The 17,011-nt window shown below is 37.4% G+C and overlaps 2 protein-coding genes across 4 annotated transcripts in view; one reads left to right on the forward strand and one right to left on the reverse strand.

The window, feature by feature from the left end:
- The window catches only part of LOC126971740 (uncharacterized), a 280,527-nt gene that overhangs the window by 139,644 nt on the left and 123,872 nt on the right, over nt 1-17,011 (reverse strand). The window lies entirely within an intron of this gene.
- The window catches only part of LOC126971731 (choline transporter-like 2), a 36,578-nt gene that overhangs the window by 16,562 nt on the left and 3,005 nt on the right, over nt 1-17,011 (forward strand). For 2 of the 3 annotated variants that reach the window (XM_050818111.1, XM_050818110.1), the window contains exons 3-11: nt 1,026-1,189; nt 2,334-2,529; nt 2,623-2,834; nt 7,884-8,049; nt 9,438-9,663; nt 10,623-10,803; nt 11,317-11,455; nt 13,698-13,851; nt 16,389-16,680. In XM_050818111.1, the coding sequence (XP_050674068.1) occupies nt 1,026-1,189; nt 2,334-2,529; nt 2,623-2,834; nt 7,884-8,049; nt 9,438-9,663; nt 10,623-10,803; nt 11,317-11,455; nt 13,698-13,851; nt 16,389-16,680 (1,730 nt within the window). Of the gene's footprint in view, nt 1-1,025; nt 1,190-2,333; nt 2,530-2,622; nt 2,835-3,249; nt 3,378-7,883; nt 8,050-9,437; nt 9,664-10,622; nt 10,804-11,316; nt 11,456-13,697; nt 13,852-16,388; nt 16,681-17,011 lie in introns of all 3 variants that reach the window. The other variant, XM_050818112.1, reaches the window with a different exon arrangement.

Genomic DNA, 17,011 nt, shown 5'->3' on the forward strand with positions numbered 1-17,011 from the left:
GCACAGGATGCCGGCTAGATTGTGGGTACCACAACGGCGTCTATTTCGGCCGTCAAGCAGTAATATATAATCATTATTGTGTTTCGGTCTGAGGAGCGCCGTAGCTAGTGAAATTACTGGGCAAATAGACTTAACATCTTATGTCTCAAGGTGACGAGCCTTATTGTAGGGCCGCTCAGAATTTTTGGATTTTCCAATAATCCTGAGCGGCACTGCATTGTAATGGGCAGGGCGCATCAGTTTCAATAAAATCCTCATGTTCCTTACCATTGTTAATACGAACTTCGATTAAATATTATGTACTAGATTCAGTGTGTAATATCTAAAACAGCAAAAGTCAGTCACTTTTGAAATTTGAATAACAGTTGCCATCGGCTGTTTTATCCTTTTTGCTGATTATAAATAAATCGTGTTAATTTTCTCTCGTGTTTTTATTTCATTATTTTTTATCACTTAGTTCCTACGCTTTACACTATAAAGCTTCACAGATTCCACTCCTTTCAGATACCTTCTTAGATGTAACGTTCCCTGAATATTGGCCAAACGGCGAATAATTGATTTTAAAATGTTTAAAAATTATTTCTAGTTATGCTTATTAATAATTGGAATAGCAGTAATGGTGCGTACATATTGGTGAAACGTAACATGAAATGTATCATGCAATGAAAAAATTCGCCGTACACATCGCTGCAATGTATCATGAAAAACACACAATTTCTCATAGTTTGGACGTCATTTGCGCCCAAAACGAGCATTTCACGCGCACGATACGAGCTTGAATAGCCGCGCGCGGAGCGTTCCATGATTTGTCGGTTTTTCGAACGAACACAAAGGGGCGCGTTCGTGGTTGAATGGCGGAATGAGACGAACGCGGCAGGTACGCGTAGTGAATGAGTGGTATGAGCACGCTATGCGTCCACGGTTGCAGCGAACATGCAAAGAAAGGTAGAATGTTTCGTTTCACCAGTCTGTACGCACCTTAAGGATTGTAATTGTTGATGTACATTTTTATTACATCATTTTAGGCGCAACACGAGGTAGCGTGGAGAAGCTTCTGGCACCGATCGATTCAAGAGGTCGCCGCTGTGGCCTCGACTCAGGTTTGGAGGACAAGAAATATTTGATGTTCTTCAACATAGCGAAATGTCTGTCACCCGGTACTCCTATTACTGGATGTCCCACCACTCAGGTATAATTTAAACTTAGTCGCTTTTAACGGTTCCCAACTCCAAACGATCAAATCTTGTATACTAATCTGTAATTAATAATAATGCAAATGCCTATCAGACACCAAAATAGTACTCAGCTACTTTCAACGTATTTAAATCAATCCACAAGCAATGATATTTAATCGCAGCCTGCCACAAGAACTCAACAAAATCCTAGAAAGGCCACCGAGACGAGATAAAGAATGTAAGCAAAGTTTCAGAGCTTCAAAACATTTTTATTTGAATAGATCTTATATATAAAATTCTCGTGTCACAATTTTAGTTACCTTACTCCTCCGAAACGGCTTTACTGATTTTTACCAAATTTTATATGCATAGTAGGTCTGGGTGGGTCTACCCCTAAATTTTTATTTTATTATTTTGGACGTAATTTTTTGTTTTTATTTTTTTATGATACAGCATTAAAAAATACATACAATCCTAAATTTTCAACCCTCTACGATCAACCCCTATTTTTGTATCGCGATTTTTATATTATTCTGTTCCATCCACAAATCCGCTATAGGGTTTGCAAGATGGCAATGGTTCAATACTTACAATAATTGTAGTACGATAAATTTGGTAGGTCTGAGAATCGGTTACATCTACTTTATACACCCAAAAAATTTTTGTATTACTCTAATGGCAATACAACGTTGGCTGGGTCAGCGAGTTATATAGATTTTGGATTCCCTATTCTAATAGCTGTCGTCTGTATTAGACAAAGATGCTTCGTCGGAAATGTCCGAATCAGCCATATTATTATGACAATGTAACTCAGTATAATGTAACTGAGTAACGGGCCGTTGTATACATTATTTATCTCAACTCGTTGGCCTTAATGTTAATTTTATTCAATGCTTACGAAATCCTTTTGTAACGTCACTTACAACAACTCTTCGGACCACTGAAGCATTAGTCCTCTAGTTCTTCAGTGGTTCGGTAACAAACGGAATGGTCACATTTGTTTATGACTTTTGCTACAAACTGTTTACTTTACTAGTTCCCTATTGCTTTATTGAACAAACAGCTTTAACGGTTCTATTCTTCTAAATAATCGTACTCCTGCCGTGTAAGAACGAGAATTTGATTTGATACTTAATGCAATTCAATTTCAAATTCCAGGTTTGCGTTGAAAACTGTCCAAAAACTACAACTCTGATTGCGAAGGAACTGGCTCAGAATCCGAACAACTTCGAAAGTCTGAGAGCTAGCATGGTGTGCGTTGACGAGGTCAATACCCAATCTATGAGCAGCTCCCAAGCGCTGCAGTACATGCAAGAAGAGAAATGTGCCGGTTTTTTGCTGGCCAGCCAACCAGGTATTTATAATGCCTTTATTTTCGTTGTTGTTGATTTTGTGGCATGGCTGCCGTTTTACCTAACCGGAATTAGCGTTAATAATGCCGCTTCAGTGTTGTTCCGCTGCATCGGGGACCTTTCAACTCTGCAGTGCAAGAGTTCGAACGCGAACACGGTGGCACGAGATGATGAAGCGTGTGTTCGCAATCCGGAAGCGGCGCAGAAGACTTTGCTCAACAGCGCAACAGCTCTCGATTCTTACGTGGGCTGGATAGCTGCGAGCTGGGTGACATTCTTGACGAGGAACGAACGTGATACCCACATTGTATGTAGCATGCGATTCAGAACCGCTCTGCACGACTCGCATGATCTCTCTAAGTCTTCACTTCGCACATAACAGACTAACAATTCTCACGCAATGTAGCTCGTTTGTCATGAACTAACTGATTAGTCCCGTTGTCATTGTGAAATTTTGTTGGTAAAATGATTTAAAACAAATAATGCCGCTTCAAGCCCACGGTTAGAGCAAAACTATTTGATAATGCAATGCTTGTGCAGTTACAAAAGAACAAGTTTTATTGTTTTAACTCAAAATGCCTCAAAGTTCTTTTTTTAAACTAGAATATGATTTGTTGATATTCTGATGCATAATGCTACCAGTGTTCTTGCTGTATACCAGGGCTGGTATAGTTTAATAACAATGATCTATGTAACTAATGCACCATTGGTCTATGGAACAGTGCTGGGTCGGTGCTTTGTAGACGTATCTTCGACCATGGAAGTCCTGAACGATATCATGAACGGTACTCTGCAGCTTGAAGAAGGACAGGTGCTTGAAAAGCTCACGAATTTAATAAAGTTTGATCAGGTAGAGTATTTTATCACATTGTAATAAAAGATGGCTTTAATAATAAAAATATGTTTATACAGTGTGGCGCTACAATGGCGACACTAAATTAATATACGGGTAGAATACTTAACCGCAATCATAAAAAAAAACAACTTAATTAATAAATTTTTCATAATATAATTTCGGAACACCTGTAAGTACTCTAGTAGCCGCGCGCTTGCGTAGGCACTGAAACCTACTTAGGGAGCACACGTAAGGGTGAATAAAATTTTGTTTTTTTAAATATATTCTGATTTGTTTGTTTGAAAATTTTAACTATTTACTTTAAGAGTGCATATAAGATTTTGCGTAGGTACATCGAATGAGTCGTTAACGCTATCGATGCTTACAAGCGAGCAGTGGGAAAAAATAATACGTCCTGTCGTATAGCTGGCCCGGACGAACTGATCGGCAAAAAAAGTTACAAATTTCTTTATTCACTATTAAATGTAAATATTTAAGGTTAAGGGTAAGAGCACTGGTACGGAACGCCAGAGGTCGTGGGTTCGAGTCCCGCATCGTTCATAAAATTTTGTTTTCAAAATTTTATTTGCATATTTATGTTCTCGTGGTGTCTATGTACTAATACATCGCGCATGCGCATGACGTGAGAATATATTAAGGTATACTCGCGTCTTCATAAGACTATGATCGCCTGGTACCATAACACTGTATAATGCGTCCTATTTCATTTTCTCCCACGTTAAATCTTATGAATTTATATGTCTGTCTCAGTCTCTCGCTGGCTGAACCCTGTTTGTGTCTCTATCGTCTCGCTTTTTCGTTTCATCGAGTTTCAATTCATAACGATTCTACAGAAGTCTCACTTCAAAAACTTCTCATTATTATATTAACAGACATCGAATAATCTGCTCGCATCTTTCCAATACAGCTCTGGAAAAACCTCAAAAACAACTGAAAGTTTCGTCGCGGATCGAATAAGAGTTTTGAATTTACTGATATATTTGTTGTGATTGTTGTTTAAATTAGTTCTACCCGTGTATTCAGTATTTTATGTCGCTATTTTAGCACCAAGCAGTATACCAGAAATAGATATATATACGTATTGTATCAAGCAGGTTATTTCGAGTGTGTGTATTAGACAGAGCCATGTAGTAACTGGTAAATATCCGTGTATTGTAATAGCCTAAACACTGAGATAATTTATGCGTCTAGATAGAGTCTCTTGCTGTTAGACAACCGATAAAAACAGTGCAGGAATATTAGGTTAGTGTGCGTGAGATGCTACGTCTTGCACTCGCGATTTGTATGACACTTTGTGTTAGTGTGCGTGAATTGCTCAAAATAGATGTTAGTTCTTAACTTTTTTCGACGTTTTCACAGCTGTCGTAGTCTATCAAGACGTATAAATGATCTATGCCTAAACAAATAGTCGGATTTGGTACGGCCGGACTATCCGAACAAATACAAGCTTCTGTAGAGCCCGAATGTTGTTCAAAGACTTTAATGTAATACTTAACTTACTCAATAGCATACTTAAAAGTGCTTGAACAGGCATGCTGTACATTAGCTGTACAAGATTAAATATAATCCCTTAGGAGGTATAAAGTCATGTCATAGAGTTATTGTATGGTCATTTCATGTAAAGGAGATTTGTAAATACCATTTGTAACAGTGTGTGGTTTTGTAGTGGACTTTTGCAGCTAAAAGTGTTTAAATGGATTAAAAAAGTAATCTATCTAGTTGATTTTCCCAAATATGGCTACTGAAAATTTATACAGAGCCGGAAACTCTAACTTAGAGATGCAGACGCGTCTTAGGCTTATCGCAGACGACAGACTATCCGTGACGCACTTTGTAGTCTGTGATAATAAAACCGATAGAGTTATATCCAGTACCGCAAACGACCAAAAAGTCTGACACACAAAATATCCTCGTAGATCTGACAGACCGCGCCGCACCGCGCCGTACAAAAAATGCGCCAAAAAAATATAACGTTCGCGTCAACACGCGCTAAGTGCTAACGCAGACGACGCTCACTTTAGTCTGTCGTCTGCACTCGCTAGTGATTGACGTGTATCATGGCGCTAGACATCGATGTATCGATGTTGATTCAAGAAATAGAAAACAGACCAGCACTGTATAATACATCTTTGGCAGAGTATCATGACAGAATCTTAAAAAGAAAATTGTGGGATGAAGTGTGCAAATTTATTTGGATATAGTCTTAAAACTGAATGTTAGATATGAAACAGTCCCTTTAATAATCTTTCTGAAAGAATAGGATGGACCCAATATTCTCTATTTGTTCTTCTTCTTTTATATCTCAAGTACGAAATAATACACCGTAATCTCTGTACTTCCATTGCGTGTACATCCCTACATATCTGCCGACAAAATGACCTAAAGTGTACGTCGTGTGCGTTGAGTCTGTGTAGTATCTGCCAAAGACATTTTGCGCGCAATGCAGATTTTTTTGTGCCGCAGACTCGATAGCACAAAAAGTGTGTCATCTGTGATAGGCCTTAATACTACAAGATCTTATTGTGGAATCCATACCCATATAAATCGGATCTTCTTTCTTCTTCTTTCATGGGTATAACAGCGATGTATCCGCTTTTGCAACTACTATAAGACTTGTTTACAGAGCCAATGTCGTTATTATGAACTTTTGTCCGGCGAGTGCGTTTTGTGCTTGTTAGAAAACTTGTGTACTAGTTGGGATCAGACAATGCGACATACCATCGAATATGGCCTGCTACCGGACTGCGTCCGATGGTGTGGAAGTACCAAATCCGATCATTTGTTTAGGCTTTAACTGTTGCATATACTAATTACTGACAGCTCGATCAAACATAGGCATAAAGCATGCATGACATAGTAGATTGCTTGTATCACAATAATCAGCCAGAAGACGTCCACTGCTGGACAATGGCCTCCCCCAAAGATTTCCACGACGATCGGTCCTGCGCTGCCCTCATCCAACGTATTCCGGCGATCTTGACCAGATCGTCGGTCCATCTTGTGGGGGGCCTACCAACACTGCGTCTTCCGGTCCGGTCTTGTATCACATTATTAACTAGCTAATTATAATAAAGAAGAAACAAAGCATTTATTTTTTATCTTGCATGTTTTCTTTGCCTCTTGAAGCTGTAACTCAACTATGTGTAAGACATTTCATATTTTATCTTATCAGTGTACACAGTGTTAGTGGACTTATTAATAAATAAATGAATAGATTGGCTAGGTTGCATCATAATAGCTGTTATAATTAACGTTGAAGTCAAATTTAACGTTGACAGTAACGCTGACTTTAATATAGACTGCGGAATACGTTGGACCATCGTATTCCTCTGTGTGTAGTTAAAGTTAAAAACTGATATATCAAGTCAATGTCGAACATTTATTTGAAACTTTTGACAGGTCGCTATTCAGATATTTAACATTAACAATAGCTTTGACCGGCAAATTCGAACGGTTAGGGTTAACAGTTAAAGTTATGACGTCAGCTAAAAATTTGTCAAATAGTGCAACACATTTTTTGCTTAACAAATATATATAGATAGGAGATGCAACCCAGCCTGAGTATTTTTTTTAATGAAAATAAGGGACGAGACGAGCAGGATGTTCAGCTGATGGTAATTGATACGGCCTGCCCATTACAATGCAGTGCCGCTCAGGATTCTTGAAAAAGTCCAAAAATTCTGAGCGGCACTACAATTGCGCTCGTCACCTTCAGACATAAGATTTTAAGTCTCATTTGCCCGGTAATCTCACTAGTTACGGCGCCCTTCAGACCGAAACACATCACTGTCTACACACTACTGCTTCACGGCAGAATAGGCGCTGTTGTGGTAGTCATAATCTAACCGGCATCCAAAGGAGCCTCCCACTGGTATGCTATATTAGCAGTATCTGTATATTGCACGTATGCTTATAACTAATAATCTTATTAAATAACTAATATCCTTATATGAATTAACCACCTAAATATATAACATTAACAATGAATTACCGGATCGTCTTCTTTCCTCAAAAATGTTCGACGGAAACGATGCCTAGTCGTTGCGTTAAAGAGTGCTGCTTGTGGTGCCTGGTCATAGTTAAAATCATCGTAATTATTAGATGCGATTACTAATTATAACAGTAATCACGACCATCATGTCCACGCAGCATCCTTACACAAACAATGAATTCAAGCTCTAAAAGTTGATGCCTAATATGGAATTTATATTTATACAGTTTATTTTTTATTACTTATCATGAAATATTAAATATTTAAAACGCTTTTTAACTTCGATCATGATTTATATATTGGATGCTGCACAATATTAAAAATATGCAAAATATTTGAATTTGAATATAAATCCGGATCAATTAAATGTATAAAGCTGTTAATCTATGTCTTCCTTTCAATAATGCCTAATTTTTCATTTATTCCATTTCCGTAATGCCCGTCCTACCTTTATCATTTTCTCAATATAAATTATCCAGCGCCTTTCACTTTTAAACCTTGTTTTCTAGCTATCTTCACAAATAGTTCAGGATTTGGTCCAGTCACGCTGGTATATGGCCGGTGCTTTAGTCGCTGTTGTCATTCTCTGCTTCATATACATTCTCCTTCTTCGGTGGGTGGTTGGACCAGTAGTATGGCTCTCCATAGCTGGCTTCTTGGCTCTTCTAGGTTTTGGTAAGTTCATGTTATCGAAATCTAAATTTTTGCTACGTATTTTAAAATATCTGCAAGCACTGTATTTACACCGCAATTACATACCGCGTCGTCAGTAAATGAGCATTTGAGTTCAACGCGGTGACTAATAACGGGGCAACCATAAAATGCATGAGACAATTTTAGCAACAAATTGGAATAATCGAACTTCCCCCAAATCTCTGGCGACTTTTTTTCAAAATGTGTAGGTATTTTTAATGTTAATTTGTTTATATGTGCTGTGGATTATCTGTTTTTAATTAACATAACCCAGATTTCTCATACGCTGTGTCTATGGGTAAAAAGACGTGATATTTGCTAAGATCCCCTCTTCCCACGTGAGATTCGGCTCGACCCCTTCGCCCCTCTAAATACTGTACGTTATTTGTGAACGCCCCCTTAACAAGAACTAAACTTATGTAAATTCGTAGTTAATGATGTATTTTTCTGTGTCTCTGGCAACTGAAAATTTTATAATCAAGTGAAATCTCATATCATGGGTTTTCTTCAAGACAGTCAATGTAATTACTACTTTAACTACTAAACTTTAGGTGTGTGGTGTCTGATGACGTGGTCAAAAAAGCGGCAAATACAATAATTTATGATTTGCCACTTGAATGGTGATTCAAGCATACAAACTTAAAACTACCACAATTACGAAAAAATATATATCTGATTTAGAAACCTACTACAAAAATCGTATTCTTTTTTGTCGTTTTGTTTGTGTGAAAATCGTCTACGTATTAGTACGAGAGCCGGCTGCTAAATTACTAGGTTAATCGAATATTTATTAAAAATCAATAATATTTACTTTTAATTATAAATAAATGGAGGAGAATAATTTTGCTGGGGTTCCTATCAAAATGTCGTCGCTAGCTCGTTTACAGGCGTTAGTTCAAAATGTTCTAATTACGTTCTACTTCAATGTTGGAATCAGCCCTTAACATCTCACGTCACGGAATGTTAGATTATTCAAGAATCGTGAGTGACACTGCATTGTGATAGACAAAAAGTGTCACTTACCTCGTGATCGTCTCATCACTTTTTGTCATAAAACTAATTTTGGGTTTCACACTCAAGAAGTATCGAACTCTGCTTTCCGTTTGTCAATCTGGCAGCGGGCTGTGTCTATATCTGGAAACTGAAATAGGTAGAAGACTAAACCTTTGACAAAGTGTAGCCGCTATCACAACAAATAGTAAAACAAACTATGCAAATAAAAAAAACGTTTCATTTACAAGAGTAATTAAATTTATTAAAGTTTTTTTTTTCGAGATTTCAATTTGATTGCTATACATCAAAGTGGTGCTGTTGAAATTTTGACGACGCGGACGTAGTGAAATTAAATCTCATTTAATTTTTATTTCCAGCCATGTACCTTTGTTACAAGAACTTCGAATACTACAAAGCGAATCCTGTAGGGCTTTACCAGACCACAAATCTGAAAGGATACGCTCAGTCCATATTTGCTAAATATGAAACGTGGCTGGTTTTACTGATCGCATTGGCGATAATATTTGTGATACTTCTGTTGGTGGTGATCTTCCTACGGAGCAGAATTACAATAGCGATAGCTCTTATACGCGAGGGAAGCAAGTAAGTTCCATTAATTAAATTATTACAATATAGTAAGTGTTTGCAATTATTAACGAAATAGGTACCTACTACAAGCGGGCGTTGCTTGAGGTGACTGGTAATCCCGTATTGGATCTGTTTTCGTTTTAAAAACATTGAAGTTATTTACTATACATATAGCTATTAGGTACTTAAATTTTTAATATTTTTAAAAATTTAAACTTCTAGACAGACTGTGACAGCTGTGAAAACGTAAGAAAAAATAATTTAGGTTGACTGTTAACCTCTATTTTGAGCAATACAGCCTAACACAAAGTGACAAACAAACCGCGAGTATTAGACGTAGCCTGTCACGCACTCCAAAGTAATAAACCTAGTCTGTTTTCATCGGTTGTGTAACAGCAAAAGGCTCTATCTAGTATAAATTATCTAATACATAAAAAATATTTCAGATAGTAATAACATGTTTTCATAATATCTTGTCTTAATTGTTTACAGTCTGTGTATATGCTACTCAATACTATTTTGACTGAATTAGTGTGTTTTTTCTTATATGTATGTGTGATTTTTATAAAGTGTATTTAGGCCTCCGATAGAGCAAACCAAATCACCAAAATGTAAGCCATTATTAATATATTAGCCCACATGATTAAATGCTTTATTTCTACAAACTATACCAACCAATTAAAAAAGATGAGAAGCAGGTAGGTAGGTACTAAGTTGATCTAGGTTCTAGACCTTATTTATACTTTACTTCTTATATTACCTATATTATGTAAAATAGAAAAATTTACAAATGTAATTTGGATACTAAAATTCATTTTATGATGCTCAACTCAAGAGTTGAATAAACATACTAAGATTTAGTAAATGCGTCATTCGAACGTTTTGCTAAAAAAAGTATTTGTCAAATAGTCATTTGTCAATAAGTTTTGGTCAAAGTATATGGATCCCGCATGTATGTTAAAAATTACTTTCAGAGCAGTGACGGCAATCAAAACAACAGTACTATTTCCAATATTCCCATGGATACTACAATGCGGTGTCATAGCATATGGAGTGCTTGTCCTCATGTTTCTAATGTCTATTGGGGATTCGGCTTTCCGTGTCGTCAACTTTAAAAATGATACAACTTGTGATTGTGCTGGAATTTACACAGAGGTAAGCAATACTCTAGTTAATAATACGTATACTATTTAAAGCGTACCTCGTTTTAGTTTAGTTAGTAAAAAGAAAGTTTTAAAAAGTTACGCGTGAAAAGTAAGTTACATTTTTATATTTAGTTATTTAACACGAAGTTTCAAAGCCTTTGCAGGTCAACCTTTTAAGGGGGACCTATGTTCGAAGCCTCGTTGGTTCAATAGGTAAAGCCACACCACCATGTGACCCGTATATAGCTATTTTGTCCTTCCTCCATAATAAAAACACGCTTTTTAATAAAACGCCTAATTTAAATATGTTATATTCGCGTTGTCGAATAAATTACTACATACTACCATTCTTCCTCAGGCAAATTAGTGTAAAAATTAAGTAAAGTGTAATTTATAGGATTATTATTTAAAACATTCCGTCAGACGGATCAGCAAACCACTGGTCACAGATGTCTTGTGAGAATTGCGTTTCGTTAAAAATTAAGTTAATATAATGTTATTGTAAGTAATTTTATATTTTCAGGAAGGACAGGAATGTAATCCGGCAAAGTTCGTATCGTCCTGTCGGGATACCGCTTCTGTTGGAGGGGCGCTGCCATGTTCATTGGCGTCTTGCCACTTTACTGGTGTCAATAATCCTAACAATATCATTTACTTACATTGTAAGTATATCAGTAGAAACGTAGTAAACCTTTTTATATACAATGTTTTAATTTCGTTTCTTTTATTTTATTATATAGGTTAGTTTTTTGTTATCATATTTAACTTTTATTATTCGTTTTCCTAAATATCTTTCAAACAATTCTCAATTGCTTAGTCTCAATTGATAAGGTATTGCAAACTTTTTAATTACTTTTGTATATTTTTTGTTTTTATTCGGATTTGGTTCATTCCATAAGCGAAATAAGCATGTAGTGCCATGTTACCAATAAATCATTTGTATGTTATGTAAAATTTTAAACAGTTTAAGAAATATTAATTACCCAAAATCGCTGGTAGACCCAATAAATAAATAAATATGTGAAACCATCGCTGCCTCCTATACTATAAATCACCGGAACGCTAGCGTATCGCTATATCCTAGTAGTTGAAAGTAAATACTATTAACAAAAACCTGTGTAAATTAGATCTTTTTTTTATGGAATTGGAGGACAAACGAGCGTACGGGTCACCTGGTGTTAAGGGATCACCGCCGCCCACACTCTCTTGCAACACCAGAGGAATTACAACAGCGTTGCCGGCCTTTAAGGAAGGTGTACGCGCTTTTCTTGAAGGTACCCATGTCGTATCGTCCCGGAAACACCGCACAAGGAAGCTCATTCCACCTTGAAAGCTCCTTGAAACCGCACTGTGGAGGACCGCCACACATCCAGATGGTGGGGTGGAACAGCTCTTCGGAACACTCCCCGTGATAGATGCGGTAGAAGACACACAGTGAAGCGACGTCTCTACGCAACGCCAAGTGATCCAACCGTTCACAGAGCGCTAGGTCCCCGGCAATTCGAGCTGCTCTGCGTTGCACGCGGTCAAATGGATCGAGCTGATACTGGGGTGCGCCAGACCAGAGATGACAGCAATACTCCATGTGTGGCCGGACCTGCGCTTTATAGAGCGATAGAATGTGGGCCGGCTTGAAGTATTGCTGCTGTATTATGTAGTGCTCTATTTATGACGCCCAGTTTCTTCGAAGCCAATTTGGCTTTGCCCTCCAGATGGCCACGGAATTGGCAATCGCTCGAGATTTCGAGACCCAGTATTCCGATAATAGGCGAGGCTTTAAGGGAAGTGTTCTCGAAGAGCGGTGATACGGCAAATAGGGTTTTTTAAGTGGTAAACGCGCAAACTTGAGTCTTCTGGGGGTTATATTGGACAAGGTTCAACTTACCCCATTCCGCGACCTTCTCGAGAGAGAACTCGATAGAAGACACAAGTTTCTCCCGGCACTGGTCGACGTTTTCCCGAGAGAGACCTGTATGGCCCTTGTATACGGAATCACCAGTGCTGTCGTCTGCATAGCAATGTATGTTAGCGGTGTCCAACATATCATTGATATGCAGAAGAAACAGCGTGGGATATAGCACACAGCCTTGGGGCACTCCAACGTTCACGGGCTTGGGATTCGAGCAATAACCGTCGACAACGACCTGTATGCTGCGCCCAGTGAGGAAGCTGGAGGTCCACTTGCATAAGCTCTCGGGAAGCCCAAATGATGGAAGTTTTGCGAGGAGCGCCTTGTGCCATACACGATCAAAGGCCTTCGCTAGATCCAGGCTAACTGCCAGGCCTTCCCCCTTGCTTTCAATAGCCGCCGCCCATCTATGTGTTAGGTATATCAGACGATCGCCAGTCGACCGACCATGGCGAAAGCCGTACTGCCGGTCGTTGATCAACTGGTGACCCTCAAGGTATACCAAGAGCTGGCGGTTAATTATGCTCTCCATGATTTTGGAGAGTAGGGAGGTAATACCAATAGGCCTGTAGATTGCCGGATCCGAACTGTCTCCTTTTTTTTGGGATCGGATGGACATGGGCTGACTTCCATGAATCAGGTACTACGCCTTTTGAATAAGAGTGCCGGAATAAACGCGTTAGCACCGGCGTCAACTCAGGGGCACAGATTGGAGATATGCCATCCGGCCCGCTCGACGCAAGATCGTAGCAATAAAACAACATAAATGATAATTTGTTTCATAAGGCCCATTACAGGACATTAAACATTTTAATTTAGGTAAATTAGATATAAACATGAGTAGAATATGAAATAATTATGATGAGATTTCTATAGACGAATTTAGCTGAAAAAATAGATATAGTTATAAAATAAAATATTATAGAGTGATTTTTCGAATATATTATTTAGTATGAAATGATTCATCTACTGTGTTCAATTTCATATGGTTACAGTGGTCAACTTGCTGGGTTTCTTTTGGATGATGTCTTTCATCAGCGGAGTCACGGACATGATGTTAGCAAGCACATTCTCCACTTGGTACTGGACGTTCCGCAAGAAAGATTTGCCTTTCTTTACTCTCACGTCAGGGATTTACAGGACTCTTCGGTTAGTATGCTATTGATTCTTAAGTGCCTATAGTTAGGCCAACGAGACGAAGGAAATAAAGAATGTAAACTTTATGTACACTATTGTGTTTCGGTCTGAAGGGTGCCATAGCTAGTGAAATTACTGGGCAAATGAGACTTAACAATTAACATGTTATGTCTAAGGTTGACGAGCGCAATTGTAGTGCCGCTCAGAATTTTTGGGTTTTTCAAGAATACTGAGCCGCACTGGATTGTTATTATGGGCAGAGCGAATCAATTACCATCAGGTGAACGTCGTGCTCGTCTCTTCCCTTATTGTCATAAAAAAATGTTTATTAAGATTACATTACGTAATAAAAACATTGCATTTTTATTTGTAACAGAACTCTGGTTAAACTAGGTATGTACGTATAAGCCGCACGCGTTAGAACACGAATGCAGGTTTTTTATATTATGACTTGTTTGCAAACAATTACTCTTGATTGGTGCTTTTAGTCTGCCTTGATCTGACGTCACAAAAATGGCGGCAGGTGCGATACTCAATGTGCGGGGATTGTACGTCCAGATAATGAAAATAAAGGACCTGTATTAGTAAACTAAATCATATACATTGTTAACTAAGGGTACAAACGTAGTGATTACTACGAATTTGTAGGCACGAGACGATAAATGGGAACCGCACCTTCTCCAAGTGATGCATAGTGCTGCTTTATACTATACAATTAACAACTAGACTCACAATTATGCTCAAAAATTGCCTCTCGTGTCTATTAGGCATAGTTTTCGTTCAGTTGTGTTTCGACCGCGCTTTGAATACAACGCCACGCAATGTCAAAGTATTCAGTTGTACAGATAACAGCATATCCAAACTTCAAAAGGATGGAATGTCGTATTCAATTAAATTATCAAAATTATGTAACTAACTTGACGTTTTTATCATCACACGCTTTATATTAGCTTCACTTGTATGTTTGTAACCGACTTCTTTGGGCGCGATTTTGGCCCACTTTAAACGGCTAGATGTCGTTCAAACTTTGTAGATTTATCGAGGACCGATGACATTACACTAATTTGATAAAATTATTCAATTTTTCAATTTGCAAAACATGATTTTTGTTAATTTATATAATTTTTAAATAAATAAATCACTAATAAGCGCCATCAAGTAATTTATTGGAAACTAAGGAAACGCGCGACATGTCAAGACAGTTCCACAAAATTAAAGTACCTAATTCGTTTAGAAGCGAATAGATGGCGGTGAATTTATATTTCCATTATAAATTATTAATGCGTGATTTAACTGAGCTAATTATTATAAGAGCTAGTTCGGGGATCTCGGGTTAGCTAAATTAAGTGATCTTTCAATATCACTAAAATATTTTTATTCGCAAATATTAAAATCCCTTCATTAAATCTAAAAAAATTAACTAAAAAATGAAAAATAAATAATAGTTTAAAAAAAAAACTAAAGAACACGCTTTATATAAAATTCGACTAAAAAATAGAAAATATATTTAAATTGAAAATAGTGTAAAAAAATATTATAAATTTCATTATAAAAAAAGCGTGGGGTGTGTTTTAAGATATTATTAAAATAATAATTCTTCTACATCCCATGCTTTTTTTATAATGAAATATATAATATTTTTTTACACTATTTTCGATTTAAATTTATTTTCTATTTTTTAGTTGAATTTTATATAAAGCGTGTTCTTTAGTTTTTTTTTAACTATTATTTTTTGCTAAATTATTACATTTGCTAAAACAAAATGTTCTTGCCTCTTCTAATCGTCTTCGCGTGCCTCTCCAACTAGCGAAGTTTGGCAGTCAGCTTTGTAATCTCATCTCCTTGTTCTTCGCGAGGCGAAATAGTTCTGCCGCACTCGCTTTTCTTGTCCACTCTCGGATGTTGCGCAGCCAAGACGTTTATCTGCGACCTACGCTTCTTCCGGCAACTTTCCTCATCTTGATGGTTTCAGAACTTCCAAATTCGTGACCTGGTGATTCCAATTCCAACATACGTCTATATTCCTACATTTCGAAAGCTTCTATACGTTTCCTGAGTTCTTCTTTAATAGGACACGCCTCACATCCGTATAAAAGTATGGGCCAGATTTAACAGCGCAGTAAACGAGTGCGCAAGGAACTCTTTAGAACGCGGTTGCAAAGTACTTGTTTCATTTTACTAAAGGTGCTTCGAGCCACTTTAATTCTGGTCTTGATTTCCTGGTCGCTATTTTAGTTCTCATTTAACCACGTGCCAAAATATTTATATTTGAGCACTCTTTCTTCTAATGCTATACACTCTGAACATTACTGCCTCGAATTAAGGTGTTAATTTGGATTAATGTTTTAATGTTATCTGTATAAGTTATACAACGCTCCTGTGACATTTTTAATAGGTGATAGGGAGTCTAATTGTTTATTGTACCTACGACAAGAAAACAGAAACTTATTGGCTTATTTGTCCGTAATAAACGACGTACTTTCGGCCCAGTAGTCACATCATCACGAATCTTTTTTCCGATAAGTTGTAACATTATTATCTTGTTTCAGGTACCATTTAGGTACAGTGGCTTTTGGCGCTCTGATCATTGCAATAGTTCAAGTAATCCGAGTAATTCTCGAATACATTGATCGGAAAGTAAAGAAGTTCGATAACCCGTTAACACGATGCATAATGTGTTGCTGCAAATGTGCTTTCTGGTGTTTGGAAAGTTTCCTGAAGTTTGTGAACAAGAACGCATACATAATGTGTGCGGTTCACGGAAAGAACTTCTGTAGGAGTGCCAGCGACGCTTTCTCCTTACTCATGAGGAATATCGTGAGGGTTGTTGTGTTAGACAAGGTAAGACCTATTCTATTCTTTGTATATTATATATTAGGCTAGATTTCACCAACTACAATATAATCGTTGATTACGTAATCGATCTGTTAACTACCCGAGCGTTTTTGAATGAATGAGTTACAAACAGAGAAAGATGACACTATATTCAGTTATACTTGCTTTTAACCAAATGACATCCAAAAATGGAAGGGTAACATCATTCTGCAAAATTTAATGCTCATTTCGTCAAAGTTATTTCCATAGCGTTAACGGCTTTTTAATTTAGCAATTTTCCTGCTGTCAATTTAATTGACATTGTTATTGTTGCCAAAGAAACATTATTCGAGTGCGC

This window comes from Leptidea sinapis, chromosome 24, assembly GCF_905404315.1.
Source record: "Leptidea sinapis chromosome 24, ilLepSina1.1, whole genome shotgun sequence".
In the NCBI taxonomy this organism is placed as follows: domain Eukaryota; kingdom Metazoa; phylum Arthropoda; class Insecta; order Lepidoptera; family Pieridae; genus Leptidea; species Leptidea sinapis.